The sequence below is a fragment of the Centruroides vittatus genome, unplaced genomic scaffold (genome assembly GCF_030686945.1).
Source record: "Centruroides vittatus isolate TY-2023 unplaced genomic scaffold, ASM3068694v2 contig_1168, whole genome shotgun sequence".
NCBI lineage: Eukaryota > Metazoa > Arthropoda > Arachnida > Scorpiones > Buthidae > Centruroides > Centruroides vittatus.
The window spans coordinates 564,996-590,884 of NW_027120749.1; the positions used below are offsets into that span (position 1 = coordinate 564,996).

The window sequence follows — 25,889 nt, forward strand, 5'->3', positions numbered from 1 at the left end:
TAGTAATAATTAATAATGAAAAAGGAAAAAAATACGGTAACTCTACTCCGAAAAACGGAATTTAGCACTCTGGTGGTTAAAAGAAACTGATAGTTAAGAGTGATGGATAATGGAGTTTTATTGTATAAAATTATGTTCAAATAAAATAAAGAAATTTGGTTACTTTATTAATTTATTTGACACCTAATAAATGGAAACTTAAAAATCAATAATTTTGACCTTGATTGAATTTTTTGCACTACAGCAAAATTTACTTTTCCAACTGGTACGTATTCATAGATTACATCACATACATATAAAAAAAAAAGCTGGCAAGGACTCTTGCATGACTTTCTTGGCACTCATAATTTACAAAGTTGTGTGGTATCATCTGTTATAAGATTTTATTAAAGATAATTTTTATATTATTAATTATTATAAAAGGAAAAAGGTATATGTTTGAGGATAGAAGTGAGTTTTTAAAGAAATTGTAAATGTTAAAAACAGGTAAAACTTTCATTAAGTCTCATCCTACCCAAGATACACAGTATGACTCTATCTCTCTACCTCCTTGACCTTTAACTATTAAAATTTAATAGCACCAATGCCCCATATATAGAAATAATCTTGGCAAATTTTTAAATTTTTGGTTCATTCAGTCCTGAGATATAATGCAAAATAGATGCCAGTATACACACACAATTTTGTAAGGTTTTTTTTTTTACATTTTTTGGTTCCTGGAAGTTTTTGCATTTCTTGAGGTTTTGACAACTTCAAGAAATGCAAAAATACCAGGGGAGTCAAAATGTGACTGATCACCATAATTTTCTTATGTTATTATCTATAATAGCTGGGAAAGTAATTATTAATATAATAAATAACTTTAATATAAAATGATATTAAAATTATTTTGTAAATAAGATTTTATGGTAGTTTTCAAACTTTAGCACTTACAGCAAGTTATCAAGTTAATCTATTCTAATGCCATTATCTAACAATTTTTATAAACTGGTGTGCGTAAAGTTTTTAACCTCTTGATGTATTAATTAATTAGAACTCTATATAAAAATCAATAAAAATACTTAAAACTGAAAAAAAAACGAAAGAAATGTGTTAATTTTGAAGAAAAAGCTTCAAAGTACAATTTCCTTTTTCTCGCCTTAGCGCGAAATCTGACACCGATGAGTCATTGTTTACACAGCTGGATGACCTTGAGAACAGCTGGTGTCCTCTTTCGCGGGACATTCTCATGAAACTCTCAGGAGGAGAAGGGTAAAAAGTAGGGTGAATACTAGATGGCGGTATATTTCTAAATATTTTTTTAAAATTACGATTTTAATTGAAATTTCCGACCCCCCCGACTTAATTAAACGTATATATAATAAAATCTATTAATTAAAAAAATTAAAAACTATTGGATGTTGTTTTTGACAACAGAAAATAGCTTTAAATAACTTTACCGAAGTAAAATCGGCGCTCTAGAACTTTAGAAGGATGAATGAAGTTTTATAAAAAAATCCCATAAAAAAACAATTGAGCGTTAATCGTGCGTCATTAAAGGTTAATTAAAATCGCAATAAAATTTTTTCGCGCGGGTAAAAATTTTTCAAAAAATTTGGAGACTTAGAAAACATTCCAAAGATGCAAAAAAAAAAAAAAAAAATTTTTCCGGGCCAAAAGTACCGTTTTGTTTGTAACGCTATGAAACTTGCCCGAGTTAACTCGGGTCCGGACGGCAAGTGGTTAACTACATCTTGATACCATTTAACATCATCTTCCAATGTTTCTTACTGAGGAGATTGAAAGATGTGTAAATCTTTCACTCCTACCCCTCAAAATAAAGTTTCTTATGAAAATTCTTTTAAGAAATAAAGTTGATTTTAATGTTTTATTAGTTGAAAACTTTCTGCATCACAAATCAATGTATGGACCGTTCATTATGAAAATGGTGTAAATGTATTTCTCATAGTCTGATAATACTAGGTAAGCTAAGGAATAAAATTGAGGGACTTTGTAATTAGATGAGCAATGTAATATGAAAATCTAAGAGTTTGTGAAGAATTTTGTACCTAATTTTGTATAAAATATCAATGTAGATGGCAGAATTTAAAACTACATCATCATAAAACAGATGAGGGAGACTGCCAAGGTTTGAAAACATTACACTAACACCTTTATATAAAAATACTAGATCCACGTATAGTAAAACCTGTCTATGGCAACCACCCATGGTTCCTCCAAAAAGTGGTCTTTTAGACAGGTGGTCATCCAATACAGGTGGTGCTATAATACCATATTTCCGTACGTTTTTTACACACTTTTTAGCTATTTCTACTAAGCAAAACTTGAGGTGAGCAAAAATAAGCAAATTTTTTCAATGATAGAGCTATATTGGTATTGTATTTTATTCTTATTGGCTAACTCGATTTACAGGAATCCTTGTGATTTTATAAGACAGATTTTAACCTTGTGATTATAAGACAGACCAATATTTTAAAGATTAATACAATACTTGCATTTTCTTGATTATAATGCACACTTTCTTTTTTCCAATTTAATTAATTCAACTTGGTTCTTTTCGTTCACTCCACAGTTACAGTATTACGTCATCGATATAGAAATGTGTCGTATCTCTCCATCACTTTGGTTTTGGTTTTTGTTAGTTTAATCTTATTTTAACTTTAAAAATACTATATATTTTTAAATATTTAATATTTTTTAAAGTACAATAAGAAAAATTATTAATTAATAATAAAACGATTTTATTATTTTTTCTCATAATATGATTTCATTACATTCCACAAATGTCATTGGACAATTGTGGAATCAAAAAAAGGAAGGTTGCCTGTAAAACTGATTTTTGCATTAATGCGTTTATTGTTTTTTAAATATTTTGCATGCGAAAATTACTTGGATATTATTTTTCTAAAAATATTGTGGAAATAAGGTAGGTTGATACAGAAACTATTTATTGCATATGTACTGTATATGAACTTCAAAAAATAAATAAATAAATAAATAAATAAAATAAATTTTATCAAACGATGAGATCAGCCAATTAATTGTATTGTGTACAATATTTTATACCCCTAAGGAAAATACTGTAGATTTACGGTAAAATAAATTTCATTTTCTCACAGTTAAACTTCACCACTAATTGTCTTTGTGATAAACCATTTTCACTTTCTCTGATAACTTTAACACGATCTTTTAATGACAGCACTTTGCATTTCTTTCGTTTTTTGGACAATTTTGAACAAACCGAAATGAATTCCCTTTGTTGCTAGACTAATTAACACCTGCATTAACCTCTAATTTCAAGGGTGGGAGAAGTGTCCTAGGTAGGTTCGAACAAGAGTTTAGACCAAATATATTCACAGAAGTGGTTGCTTATTACAGTTGTATGTTTTTTCGGACCAAAAATCTATTCCTGCGATCGTGTTACTCAGGTGGTTGTTTAATACGGGTAACTTATACTAAGACTCTATGTATAAACTATTCCATGCCAGAAATTTTTGTCCATTTTGACAGGTGCCTGTTGAATGCAGGTGGTTGCCTAAGCAGTTTTCACAGTACATCTGAAAAATATGAGAATATAATGCAGTTATTGCTTTCATACCTTCTGTGTATCATGAATATTTCAAAACACTTCCATTTAACAAATCTGAGAGATAGAATCTAATATTTTATAGGTAATCTAACGTAAAGATAGAATCTAACTTATAAACATGATGTAATTTAATAACTAAAAAATAAATACAGTAGAACCTTGGATTATCAAAGCTCTGATTAACTGAGGTTCTGCATTATCTGAGGTGAATCAAAAAGTGAACACACTGTTTTTCTTATCCTGTAATTCATAAAAGAAACTTTAAAATGATAATATGTATTACAGAATGATTTTTTTCTGTTATTTTTTATCATTTAACTTCAACTTAAGACAAATCCTTCATATTAAAATGTAACTAATGTACAGTAACTACAATAATACACATCTCTTTTATTAAAACTATTGTATATGTCAGCTATATAATAAGTTATGTAGAAAATGTTGTTCTGAGATATGATTAAATTCACTAAGATATTAAAAAAGGCTTAAAACAATACTTTATGAATCTTTTACATTCATAATTTTAATCGAAATGGCCACGGCTGTCTGTTTTATTTGAGTTATTGGCTGTTCGAAATTACATTGGTCTACATTACCTTGGAATGCTACTTTATTGAGATTAAACAATAGTATTTTGTTTATAAAATGAAATAAATATAAACAACATTGGACTATTTTCAAAATATTCAAGTAAAATTTAAATAATTAAAATTTAATCATTGAATGATTTAATAGTTATGAAAAGGGCTCAAGTTCATTTATGGCCCAAAAAACCAACATTTGGCATATAAATTCTCATAAAATCATTTTAAAAATGAATTTATATGTATTTATTTAAATTCATAAAAATGTGGGCAAACTTAGTCAACTTTATCAGTATTTTTGAATCGACTGAAATGCAAACCCTTAAACATCTTGACACAAGGAAAAATGGACTTTTACCATTTTTATAATAAATGGTCTCTATAATTATTTTATATTTTTATTAATAGTAATTTTATTAATTTATTTTCAATATATTATTACATAAAAGAAATAAATTACTTTAAAATATACTTATTTTGGAATAAATTTCTTGCATTTATGACATTTATGACAATACTTTATTTAAAATAATGTTCTGATTGTATAAATTTTTGTCACTTTGCATAATGTAAAATTAAAGTCAACATATTAAAATTAGTATAAAGAATACATAAGAGAAACTATTCTAGCCAGTGAAATAATTATATAATAATTTTTGGATCTTTTTCTGTCATATGGTCCAGATATTGAATTCTCTGAGCTTCTAGGCCTCTGTGCAGTAATAAATAAAATAAATTTGAAATTAATCAATAGTGTTAATAATTTTTTTTGCATATTTTGTGAAATAATATTTGGAGCTCAGCAATATTTTAATGTGTAAAGTGTATTTTTTTCAATATATTTCATAATAAACAATAATAAAATAATTTAAATTGTAAAAATATATAAGTAATTCTAGATTATCTACAATCTCAATTAAATATTTCATCAGCCTAAGTAAATAGATTTAGTCCATCTTTAAAAAGTTATGAAACTTAGTGTTACTTAAGAACAGAATATAATAATAATGTTTTTGAGTCAGTAATTGTATTCCAGTATAGTTACAGCTGAGAAGATAAATTTTTAATTTAATAGATCATAACCCTTTAAATCATTGTGCACCTTAACATAATCAATTGGAATTGGGCATTCCATGTTCAATAACAACTTTTACTTTTCATAAATTATCTCTTAATTTTCACATTTATTTCGATATCTTGAGAATTTCTTTTAAATTGTCATATTCAATAAAATACAATAAATTTTGATTTTTGTAGCAAAATCAGTGTTATGCAAGATACAGTCATTAAGTAATTGCAAAAGTGATATAATCTTCAAATGAAACCATCTGAGTTCATAATTACACACAAATGAATGCAATGACATCTGGTCAGTATCTGTAAACTTACTATGGTGTCATCAGATGATGTAGCTGTTTACTAACAAATATCCAAATGGCTGCCTCAGTTGAGTGTTTTACAAAGGTTGAATTGTATGCTGTAGTGAGATTTTTACAGATTTCTATCTGCAAAAATCTCACTATAGCTTGAAGCATATTGATATTCATCAAATGTACTGGATGCACCACTTTACTCCATAAAGCAAACAAAGCTCAATGGAATAGTACCGTTGGGGTTCCCTAAGATCCAAGAATTTTAGTCTGCACACAGCTTTCTGCAGGAAAGGTTTAGCTCAGTATTTTGGGACAGAAAAGGATAATTCTTAAATAATACATGACTAAGGGTCAAACAGTAAACAACAACAAGTTCTGTGACCTCCTCCAAAATAACTAAGACCAGCTATCTGCAGGAAATTTTTGTATGTGCTTCTTGCAAGAAAATGCTAGATCTCATACAACAAATGATATTAGGATGTTGTTTCAAGATGCAGAGTTTTGGGTCTTCCAAATTCTCCATACTCCTGTGACTTCAATCTCTTTGAGGCACCGAAAGACACTCTGCAGGACTCCCATTTCCATTCTGACAAGGAGGTTTAGTCTGCAATGCATGAGTGACTCAATGGGCATCCAGAACACTTTTTTGCTTATGGCATTCATGCATTGTATCCCATTGGCACCTGGCATAAATGTACTGTCATCAAATGGGATTACTTTGAGACTTAGACAAATATGCTACACCTTTACTTTGTTACAGGTGTTCCAGAGCACTTTTGTACTTACTTAATGATAGACACTTGTACGTGATTTTAATTGCGATTTACATCATATATTACACTACAAACTTTAAATGATTTAACTAATTTTCAATACTTTTATGCACAATGTTGAATGTTAAATTTTCAATATGGAAAATATAAACAATTTTTATATGAAGAATCAAATATCTTAAAAAATATATTTACGAATCTCAAATAACTGCAATAATAATCAAAATGTATTATTTTAATAATGCTTGCATTATTTATTTATTACATAAAATAATTCAAATATTATGAAGAAGCTATGCTCAAATATAAACATCTATTAACCTAATTCTTAGATTAATACCAAATGATTGCCATATTACATCAGGCTATAACAATGTTGCTATTTAATATTTAAATGTCAAGTAATTTAGCTTAGAAATAAGCTTCAGACACCATCTCTTGATAAATTTAATAATTATAATTAAATTAATTATTAAATATCAAATATATATTATTAAATATAATTATTAAATATATATATATAGCTCATTTGTCACAGTCTGTTGGATGTCTGTGATATCTTGACGAAACATCCCTTTCAGCTGCTTGACAAAATGCTTCTTTCGGTTTCAACCCTTTGTCACAAAAGTGTGAATTTTTTCTTGTTTCCACGAGTGAAAAGGCAGGCAGATGAAAGGACATTTCGTTGAGTTATCACAGACAATCCAACAGACTGTGACAAATGAGCTAACAAATGTAAGTTGCTGACCTGGTCGAGATTGGGGACTTAAAATCCCACTTCTTGGATATCAGTGTAAGTTTGCTGACTTTTAAGGGGGAAATCATTAATCCCACGTCAGGATGATCTAGGGTCGTTTGCATGTGGGTGTTGTGGAGAAGACAAAGGTAACAAGTATCTTACAGAAAACCCATTTATTTTGACAGGAAATAACTTAAACGATGCACAAAGTTCTTTAAACAATTGAAGGTTCGAATGTTCTAAGTGTCGAGGATGTTTATTCTAATGTCGCTCAAAGGTGGGCCCCAGGATAGCTGCAGATGAGGAGATTCGTTGGTTGGTGTTGGTGTTGGTGGCACAGCTCTCTGTAAGGTGTGAGATAAAGATGTCGGTGGCCAGAAGGGCAGAAAAATTCATCTTTCATGCATTGACAAACAGCGTCTTTTCACTTCGGACTCCACTGAGTGTGTCTTGCCCTATGCCTTGTAATTGGTTCCACATCTCTTTTTCCCACTTCTTGATTGGTCCCTCGTCTGTCCATAAGTGAAAGACAAGACCTGTTTGGGTCACAAGAAGGGTCAGCTATAAAAGATAAATCACTCACTTTTATAGAAGACATGTTTTATTCCCTTTGTTATTAAAACATTTTGGAGCACTTTTAAGTTCATTTTCTAAGTATATTTAATTTAGAATAATTAATTCTATTTTTATTCTGAAGTTTAATGGATTCTTCTTCCATATTAATATTAGTTTAAGAGAGAAACATGACTGATAACAACAGAATGTTTCTTTCTATTTAAATTTGTTTGAATACACAAAGAAATATAGTAATTAAAGTAGCTTTTGAGTTATTTGTAGATATTTATGACAAAATAACACTATGCCAAAGTTTTTTGAAAGAATACTTTTAATATTTGTAATTACAAAAAATATATCTTCACTCATTAGATGAAAACAATTGATATTGTTTAACTTTTTAAGCTCTGAAAATATCTCTTTCTGTGTACCTGGAGATGGATGAGATTGTTTTTATCCCTCAAGCTATGACAAGAATTTCTATAGCAAAATCAGTCAAACAACTTTTTTTTGGGCCAATTTTATCTTGAATGGATTAAGGCAATTTTGGCTAATTTTACGTTTAAAGAGTTAAACATAGTTTTTGCTTGTTTTTCTGATGTAAATAGATAATGCTGATGTAAATAGATAACAGGTACTGCTCACTTTAAGACCTATCTGCTTAACGACCACTTGTACTTACAACCAATCGATTTTCGACCTGCATTCGGGGAATCCTCTTACTCAGCTTGAGTGTCTATCGGTGACAAATGGTGACATGTGGACTGTGCATATAACCTCGTTTTTTTACATATTTGTAACCCCAAAATAGTACAGATGTTGACAAAAAGAAAAAGTATGGCATTATCTGGAGAAATTGTTAAGAAACGAAGGAAAGCTATCAACCTTGAAATGAAAATAAAAATCATACAAGACCACAAAGCTGGTAAAATGGTTAAAGAAATAGCATGTGACTTGAAATTGGCACATTCAACAATTTCAACAATTTTAAAGGATAAAGTTAGAGTGAAAAAGGCAGTGAAATCATTGACAGGATTTAAAGCCATAATAACAAGGCAGCGAAAAGGTCTTATTCGTGAGATGAAATTATTGGCAATCTGGTTTGACAACCAGATGCAAAATAATATGCCAATAAGCTTTTTAATAATTCAAGCTAAGTCATGCATATCTTTGAGACTTTGAAGGCATGTGAAGGTGAAAAATCAACAGAATCATTTACAGCAAGCCATGGATGGTTTCAACGAATTTAAGCGGAGATTCAACCTGCATAATTGGAGAATCAGCAGTGAGGTGGCAAGCATGGATGTAGAAGCAGCAGAAAAATTTGTTGACAAATTCGATGGAATAATTAAAAAAAGGCAGCTACTGCTCACAACAGATATTTAATGTGGATGAAACCAGGCTTTGGTGGAAAAAAATGACTGAAAGGTCCTATATGCACAAAGAAGCTAAAGCAATGCCCAGTTTCAAGGCTTTTAAAGACAGGATCACGTTGTTGGGAGGGAATGCTGCTAGGTTCAAGTTAAAGCTTTTCCTGATCTATTGATCCAAAAACTCACATGCATTAAAGAATATTAGTAAAAACAGTCTGCCCATTTACTGTTGTGCAAATAGAAAGGCATGGATGATGCAACCTTTATTTGAAGATTGGTTTTTGAACTTCATACCCTCAATCCAGTATTATTGTTTGAAAATGGGAGTTCCTTTTAAAATTATTCTCCTGCTTGATAATACTCCAGGCCACCCCAGCATCTTGATGATCTACACCTAGACGTAAAGATAGTGTATCTTCCTAAAAACACAACTGCTGTCCTACAGTAAATGGATCAGGGTGCTATAGCTATGTTCAAAGTGTTTTATTTGTGCATGACTTTTTCCCAAGCTGTAGCAGCAACAGAAAATGATGTAGTAACCTTTTGTGATTTTTGGAAATCATACAGTATTTTAGATTGCATTAAAAACATTAAATTGGCTTGGGATGAAGTGACAGATAAGTGTGTGCAAGGCATATGGAAAAAATACATAAAAGTTTCGCAATCAATATCAAATCATTTGACAAGCTTAAACAAACTGATGTAATTCAAACAATTGCGGGCCTTGCTGATGTGCTTAATTTACATGTTGAAGTGGAAGAAATTGCTGAATTAGTGGATTATGTCGATGGAAAGCTAACAAATGAGGATTTAATAGAATTAGAACAAGCGATGCAGCATTTCAAAGAGGAAGAAGAGGAAAGAACTGAAGAAGTGAAAAAGAAATCCACAGTACATGGTTAGCTGGTGTGTTCTCCAAAATTAATGCAGCTATGTTAGAACTTGAGGCTATGGATCCAAATACTGAACATTTTAATGAAATTGAACATGGGATGAGTGAACTTTTAAAGTGCTATAGAGAAATTTATCAAGAAAAAAAGATTACAAAGCAAATCATACTTAAGAGTTTCTTTTCGACTGTTACATCCAGGACCTCCGCCCTTGAATTACAACTTCTATTTCATCATCATCATCCCTTACCAGGATCCTCTACAGCTCCAGATAACGAAATAAATAAATGATAAAAAGGCATGCATATGTATATATTATGAATAAATTTGAAGTTTGTTGCATAATTTTTATAATTTTACAACAATCCTATATTCCCGGTTCAAGTGCCTCGCTTATCGACCAATTCACTTAACGACGTAGTCGTTGGAATGAAACTCGGTTGTAAAGTGAGGAGTAGCTGTACTTTAGATGAATAAAATAATATATACAGTATATATTTTTAAATTTCTGATGAATAAGTTATAAAAATTGTATAAATATTAAAAAAAGTACATTTTGTATTAAAATATATTTTTTAATGATTTGTTTATCAATAATAATAATAATAATAATATGCTACTGTAAAAAATTTCAGCATTTTTGTAATGAGGTGTGACTGCATGATCTGATGACATTGTTTTAGGAAATTGATCTGGAAAAGATTAGCAAAGGACAAAACTAATTAATAATATCAATTTCTGAACAATAAACATGCAAATTAACTTGACTTTTATATTCTATAAATGTAGATAGTAAATTAATCTTCTGCCGTCATGATTGTCTCCTCATAATGAAAATGAAGACATTTGAATACTGTCACAAGAGAAAGTTGGAAAGAAATGAATGCAGCATTCTTTCAGAAGCTGATTGTGATCATGCCATAACATATTGAAACTATGATTGCAAAAGAGAACCAACACAATTTTATTCTGAAAATGTACAATCTAACTTCTATCAGTTATTTTTGTTTATGAGTTGTAGTTAAAGCAGTGTTCCTTTAAGTTTTCAATATATTTTATATATGTTTTGTTTTGTCACTTATATATATATTATCTAATATTCTTTGTTTATATATATATATGTATCATTTCTCTGAATATTTATACATACAACTTCACTTCAGTAAGTTTTTACTTGAATACATGCATTTCATATGCATATTAAAAGAAATATTCTGAAATTATACAAATTGTTAGAATTGGTTTAACTGAAGATAGAATAAGGAATTTGAAAATGTTTTTGATTTAATACAATATAAAATTTAATATAAACTAGTGTTTTACTAATATTACTAATATATGGTGTTGGTCATATTGTATTCTATAATTTTTGTTTATTCATTTAAATTACTTTTTAATTTAAAATTTATTTTTGTGTACTAGTACTTTTTTATATATTAACAGGACTTATTATACTGGAAACTATGGATGCAGATATTTAGTCTTACAGATCAGAAATAATGTTTTTCATTTAGTTTACCTGATGAACTAAATAAAAAACATTATTTCTGATCTGTAATAAGTCCTGTTAATATATAAAAAAGTACTAGTATACAAAAATAAATTTTAAATTACGATAGAAAGGACAAAAAGACATAATAATTAATTATTTTTTAATTATTTACCTTATGCTAGATAAAGCAAAGAGTGAGATCAAGAAGTGTTTCGTCTCCACAAGCTGGCACTCTAAGTACAAATTCCTTACAACCCTCCTCATCAGTTTCTCTGAATAATGTTAGCACAAGTCCACCTCCAATATCACAACAGACTCAAACTGGAGAAAGTCTTTCTTTTGCCTCAAAGAATTCTTTTGTGTCAAATACAATATCAAACAGAAATATCTCAGGAATTCTTCCACAAAATGCTGTTTTAGCTCAGTTGCTAATGTCAGGTTTGTTAATTTCTCATTGTTATTTATTTATTATTTTTGTATATATAAATGTTTTTAATTAGAAAATTATTTTATAGGTACAACAATAGCTCCTCGTTTGGATAGACCATTATCATTTACCAATGTAACTACCACAACAACAACCACCACTACACTTTCTTCTACAGTTACTATTATAAACAGTATTCCACCATTAGCTGCAACTACACCCACATTTGTCCTGTCACCTGTTGCTATTGCTACAGTAAGAAACTCATTTTATTTATTTAAAAAAAAAAAATTGATTGTAATTAAAATTACAGTGTAATATTTCATATGTAACATCTTAAAAAACAAGAAATTTAGTTTATAAAGAGTTTATAATATATTTTAATACAGTAGCTTCTTGATTTATGAATGAGATAAATTCTTGAAGTTTATCTTCTGTTAAATACTTTTAATTGTTTAAGAAATCATAATGCACTCGTAAATCAAGAAGTACCTACATAATGAACGTAAATAATAATTGGATATCATTTTTTATTTGTTGTGAAATGGCATTTCCTTTTAACATCAGGAGCCTGACACCAGTTAGAATAAATATTTTAGATCATGTTCTAACTCATGATGACTTTAATTTTTGTCCGAACTTAAAGGATTAAATATATTTATTTATACAAGGAAAAAATAATGATAAGGATTACAAAATAACTTAATTGATTAAGTAATATTAAAATAACACTATATAAGTTCCAAATTTTGATACAATGTTTGTACAACAGCTTAAACTATCCTATCTTAAAGCCTACACTTATTTGCATGAGAGAGTGTACAATTATTCCATTTGTTACCTGGGGATGTAGTGCAAGAACCTTTTCTTTTGATTGAGAAAACTTCATGTCTCATTCTTCCTAGATGGGATTGATGTATCAAATGTAAGGTGGGAACAACAAGGAACTTATTTACATGGTTAAATGGTGCATGGCTAACAACATGAGATTCATGACGAAAAGCTTGGATAAAAGGTGACCTCCATCTTTTATACCAAATTAGTGGACCAATGGGAATTGTCCACAATCTGTTTCTGTCACTTCTAACACTTTCATTTTAGAAGGAACTCTAACTTCCTCTGATTCATAGGAAAAGAGGAAAGATGATGTACATTGATAAATTTCTCTCTTTTTCAAGTGAAATAAAATAATATTTTAAACTAAATTAATTTTTTAAACATTCTAAACATTAAAATGTTCCTTAATATAATCCCGGTTCTCACATTGTCATTATCTTTGTCTTGTGTGATAATTTTTATGTAATATATTGTTATATGTATATGTACTGGTACAAATTTTTAAAGCTATTCAAACATTTATGATTCTGTAAATTAATTTTAAGTTAGAACTCAGATTTTTTTTATTTATTTTCTAAATGCTTTCAAAATTCTTACATTTTTAATCTTTTGAAGACTTATTAAGCTATACTTTTAAGGGAATAGGCAGTAATCTGAATTAGGAATAAAAGAACAATTTAAAAGTTCTCAATTTTTAACAAAATTAAGTTATTTAATTTTTAATCTTGTATGATCTTAGAAGAAATCTGATTGTGATAAAATCATGTAATTGTAGTTTGTTTCATCTTCAATTTCTGTATGATCTTGTCATTAGATGTTAAAAAGTTTTTTGTATGAAAAATGATTGTATTGCTGAAATTAGCACTTTTGGGACGTGGAGTGTTTAAAATTAAGGTAAAAATAGAAATTTTAAGAACTAGAATAGAATCTAATATTTAGATTCTTTTCTAGTTCTTAAAATTTTTAAATAATTGTAATTTTAAAACTGTTTTATAGATAACAATTATGCCATCTCCTCTCATATCATGACAAAATATGGTGGACATTTTGTATCTGTATTCAATAGGGAGAAATCCCAGTTTTTGGTTAACACATACATATATATGTTTCATTCACTATAAAGTTCAACTCTACATATTTGTTATGTAGAGAATGAATATTTTTCAAAAATGTATATGGCATCATAAACAAATAAGATATAAACAGAAAATAAGAAATAGAATAAACAGAGCACCTTGTAACTCCAGCAGTAAATTTAATAAATAAGAATGTTTTCAACTTAATATCATAGGCCTTCTTCAGTGAATTACACAAATTTGAATAAAAAGAACAAACAAAATCATATCTAATGCAATGGTAATAATTTAAAAATTAAAAAGCATTCCAAAGAGAGCACTTGCATAGTAAATTAAAATCAACAAAATAATTAAACAAATAAACAAAATGGTATGAAAGTGCTAAAAATAGAGATTAATATAAACAAAAACAATTAAAATATGACCAAGTCCCAAATTACATGTCATAAATGGACTTTCATGCTGTAGGTAAGGTGTCAGCATACCTATGATTGATACAAAATAGTTTCTGGTTGGCTTTAAAATTATAAGAGTTCTAGGAACTTAATAATATTAGGGATTATAGCAGGTCCAATGATCCTGGCCTCTTCCCATTTTATCCTTTTAATTTATATTAATTTTTGGAAAAAATTCAAGGGCTGAAGAAGTTTTCCATTAATGACAGGTTCCATTATAGACAGGTTTGACTGTAGTTTTCTAATTTTTTGAATTATTTTTTTATTCTTTTTTTAGTAAGCTTTACAGATACCCACAGACATGCATGTGTGCTATGGTGTATATGTAAACTTTAAATGCTCATAGCTTCTGATAAGTGCATGTTTTGGAAAGAATGTTTCAGATATAAGTTTGTTTTTGATATGTAATCATAATTAGAAATGAAAAATGGGGGTTTCCATATAAGAAAATGAAGTTGATTCTGTTTTCTCCAATTGTAGTGCCATCTATGATGAAGTCAATATCACCATCTTGAGATCTCTTGAAGTCTAAAATATTAGTTTTAATGAATTTTTGGTAAGATGTGTAGTTTTTTGAGTTATTCCAGTATATTGATTAAAATGGTCCACCCTGTATTTCTTGATACATGTATACTTGTAGATTAGAACTATACTATATTCTATTATATCTTGTAAATCGTTTATATTTTTCATACTTTGAAAATAAACAAAAATTATAGAAAATGAAATGTACAGTACGTACATAAAAATAATTATAGACAGACTTATAATCTCTGCCATAGCATTTAATTAAATTATGTAATTTATTTAAAGGTAATGAAACTATTTTATTTATATTTGTTTTTATTTATTTCAGGTTGCAAGTGTACCAACATTACAAAGAAATTTATTTGTTGATACTGCAACTAATCAAATAGTTGGATGCCAAACTTCTACACAAGGTTTTACATATTATTTTTTATATTTAAAGAAAAAAATATATTTGTAATTTATTATTTTTGTTTTATAATAATTTTAATTATTAACGTTGTTATTATTTATTTATTAATAGACTGTTTTCATGTTTATTATTTTATGATACCAATAAAATAGTTGTTTCTTCATGAAGAATTTGATAGACAAACTATGATTAGGAAAAATTAGTGGGTCAGAACAAGATTTTGTTTCTGCACTTATATGCTGCATTAAATGCAAATTTTTAAAATAAAAAACACTAATTTTCCTATATCATGAGAAATTACTTGAATAAAAATGTACAAGAATGCTATATATTTTTGATATGATCATTCCAAACCTTGATATTTTGACAATCAGCCATAAAGATTCCTATCAAAAATTTAGTTCTACAAATGTAGGATTGAATTTTTGTAAAGTATCTTAATCTCAAACTGTATTAAATAAAATGACCGTTGACTAAAAACTTATTATTTTACATTTTAAGAGTTTATTTAAGTGATGTTGGTTTTTATTTATTTCATCTTTATGCTTATATGCTTAAATATGATATAATTCTGGTCATTTTGTACTATATCTGTATACTTACACATATAGAAATTAATAACAAGAATTATATCACATGTACAAAGATTCTGTTTTTCATATTGTGATATTCTGCCCCCCCTATTTATTGTTGTTTCACTATCGTTCTCCCCTCTACACCAGTAAATCGTAAGGAAAAAGGGAGATAGTTTACAGCGACAAACGAGTCGATGAATATTACGCGGTTTTGAGTAATCGTGCAGGTGTCTGCATACACATGCCACGTGCAGCAAAGGAAGGTGGAAAAAGGTCGTGCATTGATGTCCTTTTTGCGTCCGTTATTGCGTAGTTGAAGCTATCAGAGATCAAATTTATCGCTTTTGTCTATGACATTTGACCCGAAGAGAGAATTTCGGCCGTTGATTATAGACTGTCTGTCAATTAACACGATGTTAATGTAAACAACCGAGAGTCAGTCGGCGAAATTAAGAAATTATTGTCAAACCTTACAATAATTAATAGGAAAGAACTGTCAAATTTGCAGGAATTTATGTCATAATATTTCACCTTCAAGACACCAACGTCAACAATTCGACCAAAGAATACGTCCGTAACAATCCATGACGGCTGGATATGGACCCGGCACAGCTGACAGGTGTCCATATTAATCTTCAACTATTTGACAGTTCTTGCCCCTCGAAATTAATATAAAAAGGGCGCGCACCCGATTGCCCGGGCAGCGTCCAAGCAACTGACAAGAACTGGTCATCTCCATCAACTCCGTCCAACCAACGCACCTAAACGAAGACAAGCAACGAGGTAAATTTAGCTTTAGTTACCTAAGACCTCTCTCTCCCCCCCTCAATTGACTGTGAATTAGCTTTATATAGTCGGAAATCAAAAGGGGATTAATTCTCTTGAATGTCGCAAACGCCGACGCCCCTCTTCCAGTGTTTTGCCTTGTACTCATTTATGTAACCACTTAGTTAATGTTGTTATTAAATTTATTTGATTAATTTGGCGAGAGTGATTACTCGTGTGTCGTGATGCCTCATCGACTTATCTGCGACCTCCCACTCAATTTTTGCCCTCCTAAACTGCCATCCACTGACCACGTGAGCAGGACTCACCTCCCCGTTGTCAGATAACGGGTTAAGCCTTGATTCTTAACCCCCGATTCTCACAATATTTTCATAAAAAAATAATTAAATTGAACAGAAATAAACAGTGATAGAAATCTTAAACTTATTAATAATTCATTTATAGTCTAAAGCTATTAATATATAAAAATTATAATTTTTATTTTGTAACTTACATATTATTAATTTTACTCATGTCTAATTATTTATAAAATAATGAAATATAAGTTGATTTTATATAAACTTGAACAAATTTTATTATAATTATACTTATGTAAATTAACATATTTAGGATGTTTACTTATGGATTATATTTTGCATTTATAATTTCCTTATAATACATCAGTATATTTATTATTATTTAATCTAATTTCAAATTAAACTAAATTGTAGTAAACAAAAACAGTTTGAATAATACACAAAATAAAATGTAACAGTTATTAAAAGCATTAGATGGTTCATTTATTCACAGGAAAAGGTTTTCCAACCATATTTTATTCATCTTCTGGTCCTACTGTACAAAATCAAATATTCTATAATCCAAGTTATCTATTGTAAGATTTTCATTTTTGTTATAAGATTTAAGATTTTCAGTCTCAAATCTTTTAAACTTCAGAAAGTTAGAACATCATTTTTTAAGAATATAAGATATTTGAATTTTAATTAGAATTTTGTGATGGATGACTTCAACTTACAGAACATTTGATTTTGAATTATAAGTACAGTAGAGTCCCACTAGTCTGAACTAATTGGGATCAAGCCCTGTTCAGATTAGCAGGTTTTCAGATTAGCCAAATAATTGAAATAATGCAGAAGCAAGCAGTAAAACAGGTCTGGTTTATATAGATCCAACACCATCAATGACATCAGCACCCCACCTTTTATTTCATCTGATTTGGTTTCAATAGAGGATGCAAACAGTTAACAAAAACAAGTTTTATTTTGAAATGTCAACCCGCCTTCATTCTTTAGCTTAAAATTATTTTAACTGTAAAAAACGTTTTTAATACACAGTCCAGGATTCCAATCAGTTGACTGATGCTACTGTGTGAGTTAGCACACTTGTGGATGTTCAACGTACTCTTCACTCTACATTATTTTAGTTTGTTTTAGTCTGCTGCTACAAACACACAACATGTACATTGAAAGATAAGCTGGATGTTTTGAAAAAGTTGGACAAGGGTGAAAGGGCAACAAAATTGGCAGTAGAGTTTGGTTAACAAGGCCACAATAACCAACTGGAAAAAAAACCGCATAAAGATCGAGTAGTTGTGTGCCTCTGCTTCAGAAAAATCAAGTAAAAATTAACAAACAGCAAGGCCCTCAACGTTTGACAAGTTTGATGAAGCCTTTTTCGTGTGGTTCACTGTGGAAAGAGAAAGGGGACACCTCTAAGTGGACCTCTTGTTAGAAAAAATTTCCTCTATGCTGAATGAAACATGTTCAGATTAGTGGTGTTCAGACTAGCAGGACTCTACTGTATTGAAATCAGTGTTCACAGTTTTGAAAATTTTTTTGAAGAAAAATTTTTAATCATTTGGAATGTAGTTCCAAATGAGAAAAGAATTATTAGAGATATTAAACCAATGAAGTTTGATATATGATATGGAAGGAATATTAATGCATTAATATTATTTTTATTTGTCTTTAATTTACATTTATGGTTTCATATTGTTTGGATTTTACTTAATTATTTACTTTTATAAGGTAAAGTCAGTAGTAAGTTAAAATGATTAAAATGTAAGAAATTATCTTCTATGATAATCTGAACAAAATCTGTGAAATTAAAAATGAAATATCATATTGAAAACTAAATTATATTAATACATTTGAAATATAATATAAAAAAATAAAATACGAATTATACATTCTAACGATTTAATATTTTAGATGGTATCCCAGCCAGCATTTCACCAGTTTTATTAAATTCTTCTATTGATGGAAGTGTAAGTAATTTTTCTTTCATTATTTTTTATTTACATTTCATAAAATTTGCTTTATATTTGTAATCTAATTATCAGCTGATTTGAATAAAAACATAATTATCTAAGCATGATTTATAATTATCAGTTTTTTAATAATATAAAATTACATTAATTGATATAAAAATTATAATTTAAATAATAATAATTAATATTAAATCATAATATTAACTGGAGTATAATTTTGAATACAAATTAATACTGTATATTGAAATAAGTAATATTTTATTTATTTTATAGTCCTTACAGTGTTGTAGCTGTGCATTTCACACTTGAATTATGATTGTTTGGAGAAGATTACAATTTTGGTTTTGATTTTCATTTAAGGAATTAGAAATTGAATAAAATTTCCTTTCTAAAACAGTTTTAAATAGAACAGTTTATCATTCTCAAATTAGCTAATAAGTTGCAAAAATCATTAAAATCTATTAGATTACAATTAATGATTAATGATTAGACAAATTGAATTACTGATGTTTGTTGTCAGATAGAGAATAAAATTAAAATCTGATAATTTCAACCATTTTTGATAATTAATCATGATTAAATTGTTATTATCTATCTATCAGTTTTCAAAACATTTCTTCTCATATTTATAACTCTTTCTTGTCCGTTTGCTACGTCTCCTCTGTTTACGTTTATTTTGTAAAATGGCCAAGGGCAATATAGGTCAGTCAAGGTCACTAGGCGATATTATTTTAAAAATTCACCAAAAATCAAATTATCATTATATTCCAGTGGCTTGCCGTGATGATAGATTTGATGATAGAGAAGCTGTGTTTCTGTAAGAAGCTGACTTACAGGGTCAATCAATTAATTGCGCGTCAGGGCCCATTTGTATTCATTTGTTCGATAAGCCAGTAAAAACTGCATACTTCTTTAAATGTATTTTTAGTAGATTATCTGACGTACTTAATAAATAACAGAAGTAATTATTTAATAAAAAGTAATAAACATTACAGATGGATACTAGTCCAATCTTCTCTGCTTGCCATGTCCAATCACCAGGAACGACTATTTCCATTGCAGAGACAACCTTTCTTTAGAGGCTATGCCTCTGCACAAATATTCAAAACAGCTTAAAATGTCCACAGGTGACAATCCCAACACAATTAAAAATATAATTTTTTTTTTGTAGAAATGGGCTGGCAGAATTACAATTTAATAAAAAGTAATAAACATTACAGATGGATACTAGTAATAAAGTTAAACTTTAAACTTTATTACTTTGTAATGTTTATTACTTTTTATTAAATTGTAATTCTGCCAGCCCATTTCTACAAAAAAAAAGAAGTAATTATATTGAACTTTCTTATTAGATTTAATAAATTCCCTATGCCCTCTAGATGCCAATTCTTGCTTTGAGAAAAAACATATAACATCTATTAATTTAGATATATCTATTAATCGTAATTATCTTGTTATAATTTTCATTATTTATTTTATATTGTCTACCAATGTTAAATTCTATTCCGTTTTGATTTCCAAATTGCTTCAATTTTACGAAAGAATCGTCATTCGTCATAAATTTTATCGTCAAAATGTCGAAATTTTTTTGTTGACGTATTTATATTTAATTTAGGCATTGGTCTTTCTCTTTTAATAATGTTTTCTTTTTCATTATATGGTCTTGAGCCAAAACTTTTTTAAAATAAATTTTTGAATCACTAGCCACGATATAAGGGCTAAAATTAAAATTATAAAAAAAACTTACTTGGTAAAACAAAATGTGTGATGAATATACATACTTAGTACAAAAAATTCTTCAATTGTATGAATATACTTTTAAAGAAACTTATAATTAAATATAACTTTGTGAAGAAACGTACATAAAAATAACAAAATATTCTTTACTTTTTAAATCTTATAACAATCCACTTAGTGAAATAGCTCCCTACGAGTGGCTAATGAATGGAATCAGAGACATCCTGGTAGGTGTGCGGTGCGTGCATGCATGCAGGTTGCCAAATCCCGAGGGTGCCAATACCGGTCAATGTCAAATGCCTCTTTTGTCGCATCACTAGTATATCTCAAAGGACGCTGCAGGGCTGTTGTAAATTTTAAACGTTTCTCACCATAGCTGTAAAAATCTAAATATGTTAAACTTAATAGTCATTTGTTTTGTAACTAATTCGTTTTAATACCAAGTGTACACGGAAATCAGTTCCCCACTGTACTGAGCTAGTGATTGGTTTGGTTAAGCTTTTGTTTAAGTAAAATTCTGACTCTTTCGGCAGGGTTTTATTTATGTCCCCATTCCCTAATCTCTTAATTATTTAACTACTTCTTAGTAGAAATAAGTCAAAACCAGTTACTTTGTACTTGAATATCTGTAGTCTTGGGAAAACATTGGAAAGACAAATTTTTATGACAACGGATATATAAATCGTAAATTTAAGGAAAATAAATTCTAGCGCTTTTTTTTTGTACCTTGTACGTCTCATTCATTAAATTTGGTTGTAAATAATGCTGCCAAAGTAACAGTTAATTTTTTAACATTATACAAGAATTGTACATGTTTTTTCTGCATTCCCTTACAGATGGGACATACTATAATCGTAATATCACCGGTTTAACATTGAAATCTGTAAGTAATATAAGATGGGAGAGCAGAATAAACGCAGAATAAATATATCAAATATTTTAATGGATTTTTTTTAAACTCCTGTCAACCATACAGAACTATCATAAAAACATGCCAGTAAACTCCTATCGGTTGGGCTAAGTTATAAATCTAGTCTAGGGTGGGCAACCTTTTTTATAACATGGGCCAGAATAAATTTTACGTTATTTCCGCAGGCCGTAGTAGTTAATTGACGCCTTCTTGTGACTTGTAATTTTTTTACTCTGCAAATATGAAATAAATAAATAAAAAGTTAATTACTGCATTTATTTCTCTTATTGTTTTCAAAAATTACAAAGAATTGGAAAAATAACTATTAATTAGTTATTTTTCCAATTTAATAATCTATTAAAGATCTCGCAGGCTGGATAGAAACTTTTCGCGAGCCATAGCTGGCTTGTGCTCTGTAAACCGCATGTGCCAATGCCTATATAATCTGACTGATTGGAAACTGACCTGGTTTCGACATTCCTTCCACCACTGAATTATTCGAATATACAATAGCAATCTTATCGTTTTTTCACATGTAGTATAGAAATTTGTAAAAGATACATAATGCAGTTATAATAAAATATTAATTTTAATTAATTCAAAGTACATTAAAATATGAAAATTTATATTTTATAAAATACAAGGGAAGGTCATTGGAAGGTGGAAGCAGCACTTCCATTGCTTCCAATGACGGCATGCCACTCTTATATTCATATGCAAAAAATCACGTACATTTAGTAATATCTTTAGTTTTAAATATGATATTTTTCAATACATTTTATTAGAAAAATTTATAAGAAAAAAAATTATATATATCAGAACTGACATTTAAACTTGATAATTTGTGACTTTTTGTCAAAATTAACATTGCCTAGTTACCTAGTTTTTTGCTGGCACTGAGCCAGAAAGGCATAGAATATTGTTTTGTACAATTTAACATAACACTTATGCATGTACGTTTATTCGTTGTGAAATTATCACACATTATATCAAACATTTGTTTGAAATCAAAACTTTATTCTGCTATCAACTAATATAATGAACTAATATACTTTATTCACTTCATATCGAATGAGATTATATATTTTTGTAATAAACATATGATTACCAGTAGCAATACATGTAACATTTGCTGATATTTTCGATTAAAATAAAAAATAAAAAAAATATATAAAATATCAGAACTGAAGGTCACAACTTGAATATTTATAACACGTTGACATATTTTAGCTGAATAAACTTATTATAGCATGAATGAACTTATTATAGTAATATTATTGCATGAATATGTTAAAAATGAAATAAAAAATTGTCAGGAAAAGAAAAATTAAGAAACAAAAGCATTAATTAAAATTTTTTAAGTCAACAAAACACCACCTGGACAAAAATATGTGAAACAGAATAAACAAGACACTGCTGTCAAGTGCTGACATTTGATTTTTAACAGGGTATTGATGAATCGGTACCCTGGACTCAAGGGCATCGCCAAGGGGGGCAGAGGGGGCAGCTGCCCTCCCCTAGAAATTCAAAAAAATTATTTAAATGCTAAGTTTTAATTAAAATAATCTTAGGCTTCTTGTAAGTTAAAAAACATGTTTTTATTAAGATATTTCTTTTCTGGTACATAGTAAATTATTAAAACTTTATGAATCATTTTTATTTTACCTACATATACAATTCATATCCTCTATCAATTTACATCATCTTGCCTTCCCCTGGCCCATTGGCTGGCATCGTCCTTGCCTGGACTATTTGCTTAACAATTAGGGGCACAACAGATTAGTACCCGGTCAAGAAAGAGTTAATTTACATTAGTTTTGATTATTTTAAAAATTTATTTTGTAGCCTCTTTTATAATTTAAAATGGATGAATTATTCAACAATATTTTGTATTTAACCAAATCATATGAATGAATTAAAAATTTAAATAATAATATATGATATTGATAGAATAAATATTCAGTAGCATTTTGCATTGTAATATAATGTAAACATGAAAATACCATTTATTTATAGTAATCATATATAATTACAAAGTTACTAATTTACCTACTAACTATATTTTGTTTAGAAATGTAAAATTCAATAAATGGAATGATGTAGTAATAAAGAACAAAATAAAGCATCATACATACATATTATGTATGCTCTACTTTATTCTTTATTACTACATTCATACATACATTCATACATATTATGTATGTATATATACATTATTTTAGTAGAATACATGATCATGGTGATCTTCATACTATTCTTAAGAACTCTAGATTATATAAAGACTTTATTTTAAAAAACTGCTTTGATATTATGATTTCTTTAACAAAATAATTTAAAATAAATTTTCTTATTTTGATTTTAACAAATTTTTTTTATTCTATTTATAATTATTTTTTCACTTTTTTTACCATGTTTGCTAAATCTTAAATAGCATTATAACGTTTGTTTTTGATTGTTATTTATAATTTTTTACTTTGATTTACAGAAACAGTAGGAAGAGATTGTTCTTGCCTTTCTAGGCATTACCTTTTAAAACCTTCATGAAATAAATAAATAAATTCTATATAATCTCTACTATTAATGTAAATAAATGAGAAAATACTTCATTAAAATAAAATCTTTTTTAGATTGTATTACTATTAGTAATGTTTATTATTTTTAATTTAAAGGATAAATACAAATGGAAATCTATAAAAGATTTTTTTTATATCAACTGAGAAGAAATAATAATTATTTCTAGAAAAATTTCTAATTAAGAATGCTTTAATGAAAAAGTATTGATAATTTTTTCATGTTAACTTTTAGGGATCTCCAAATAAACCTTTCAGGCCAAAATCAGATGAAGAGCGTGTGCAATATAAGGAACATCGTAGAGTATGCCATATTAATGCAGAGCAGAAGCGAAGGTGTAATATTAAGGTAATTTATATTTAGATATATAATAAATAAATAAATAAATAACCTGATGATAAGCAAATATTAAGTTTATGATGATACAAAAGAAAATGCAGAAAGTCCTCAATATATATTGTTTTGGGTACATATGGATAATTAATTATACATGATCAACTAAGAATGGAATGTATTTTCATTTAAACCATTAGAACAAGAATATACAAGTTTGCTTTTATGTTTTGTTAATAATTTTACAGTGCATTTTCTAATTTTTATTTATCAATTACAATAAATTATACTGTATTACAATTTAGTGTTCAATAAATTAAGTGTTTTTTAATCAAAGAATCAGAAAATCAAAAGCATGTAACTATTTAAATTTTGTAAAAATATAATAGTCATCTCTTTAAAAACTAATATTGAAAATAATGTTTCTGTTTTTAATATTACTTTTTAAAGAGTTGTCTATTTTATTTTTTATGAACTTTAAAGTACAGTGGAATCTCACTTAACGAGCATAATTTGTTCCAGAACCTTACTTGTAATGCGAAACACTCATTAAGCAAAACAATTTTTCCCATAGAATGGTTATATGATAATGTGTTCCATGCCGAAAAAAGTCCTCAAATATCGTATTTACTTGCATATAACATGAGGTTTTTTCATTTTTCACTGCTTCAAAAACATGTCGTTCTATACATGCAAGTGAAGGATCCTTTGCATTTTTGCAATAATTTTTGTGAACCATGTGTACTTCATGCCGTCTGCTATAATGACAGTCGAGGTCAAGGTAAATGTCGCTTTTAAAAAGATGATCCGAAAATAGCTGGTCACTTAGCAATGATTATAAATGTAGTTATTTCATATTTGTTAAATTAGTATTTTTAATGAATATTTGTATATTCTGAATCATTAAAAATAAACTTTTTCCTGTCACATGCATTATAATCTTTTGGTTTTGCTACTTGGGTATCAGGTGCATGGAAAAGCAATCTTCAAAAGCTGATAGCAGTCATTCAGGAAATACTGCATTTTAAATTCACTCAATGGATCAGCGGACGATGCTTTGTGAGTAAGAGTGAAAAAGAGGAGAATTGTAATGAAGCTTCGGAGGGCAAGTCTGAGTAGACAAAAGGTGATAGCATCAAGAAAACATGGTTGTTTGCCTTAATATATGTATTTGATGATAATTTATTTGTGATGAACGAAGTAAAATTAGAACTGTATTAATAAATCTAATTTTCTTTATTTTGATCTTTAAAGTTGCACCTCGTCCTATATGCAAGGTCATCTTATACACAAGTAAATACGGTATATTTTACATATGACGTTTATTCAAAGAAAATTATACAATATACATTGTTAAGAAACGTGAATCAACATCATCTTTTCTTCTAGCATGGAATGAACCAACCTGGAATGCAATTTCGATTTGCAGAAAACAAAAAAAATTACAGATAATAGCATGACGGAGCATGTGCACAATCCAGGACTTTTCCTCTCCTGGTCACTTGTTATGCAAAACTTTGCATCGTCATTTTTTAAAAATTTGATTTGCTCGTTATGCGAGGTGCCCATTAAGTGAGGTTCCATTGTATTTCTATTCATTTTATTACT

General features: G+C 28.5%; 1 protein-coding gene across 1 annotated transcript in view; it reads left to right on the forward strand.

Annotated features, from left to right (window-relative positions):
• The window catches only part of Mondo (MLX interacting protein mondo), a 105,356-nt gene that overhangs the window by 57,501 nt on the left and 21,966 nt on the right, over positions 1 to 25,889 (forward strand). The window contains exons 9-13 of the mRNA XM_067278020.1: positions 11,551 to 11,806; positions 11,884 to 12,050; positions 15,020 to 15,104; positions 18,672 to 18,727; positions 24,183 to 24,296. Of these exons, the coding sequence (XP_067134121.1) occupies positions 11,551 to 11,806; positions 11,884 to 12,050; positions 15,020 to 15,104; positions 18,672 to 18,727; positions 24,183 to 24,296 (678 nt within the window). The remainder of the gene's footprint in view (positions 1 to 11,550; positions 11,807 to 11,883; positions 12,051 to 15,019; positions 15,105 to 18,671; positions 18,728 to 24,182; positions 24,297 to 25,889) is intronic.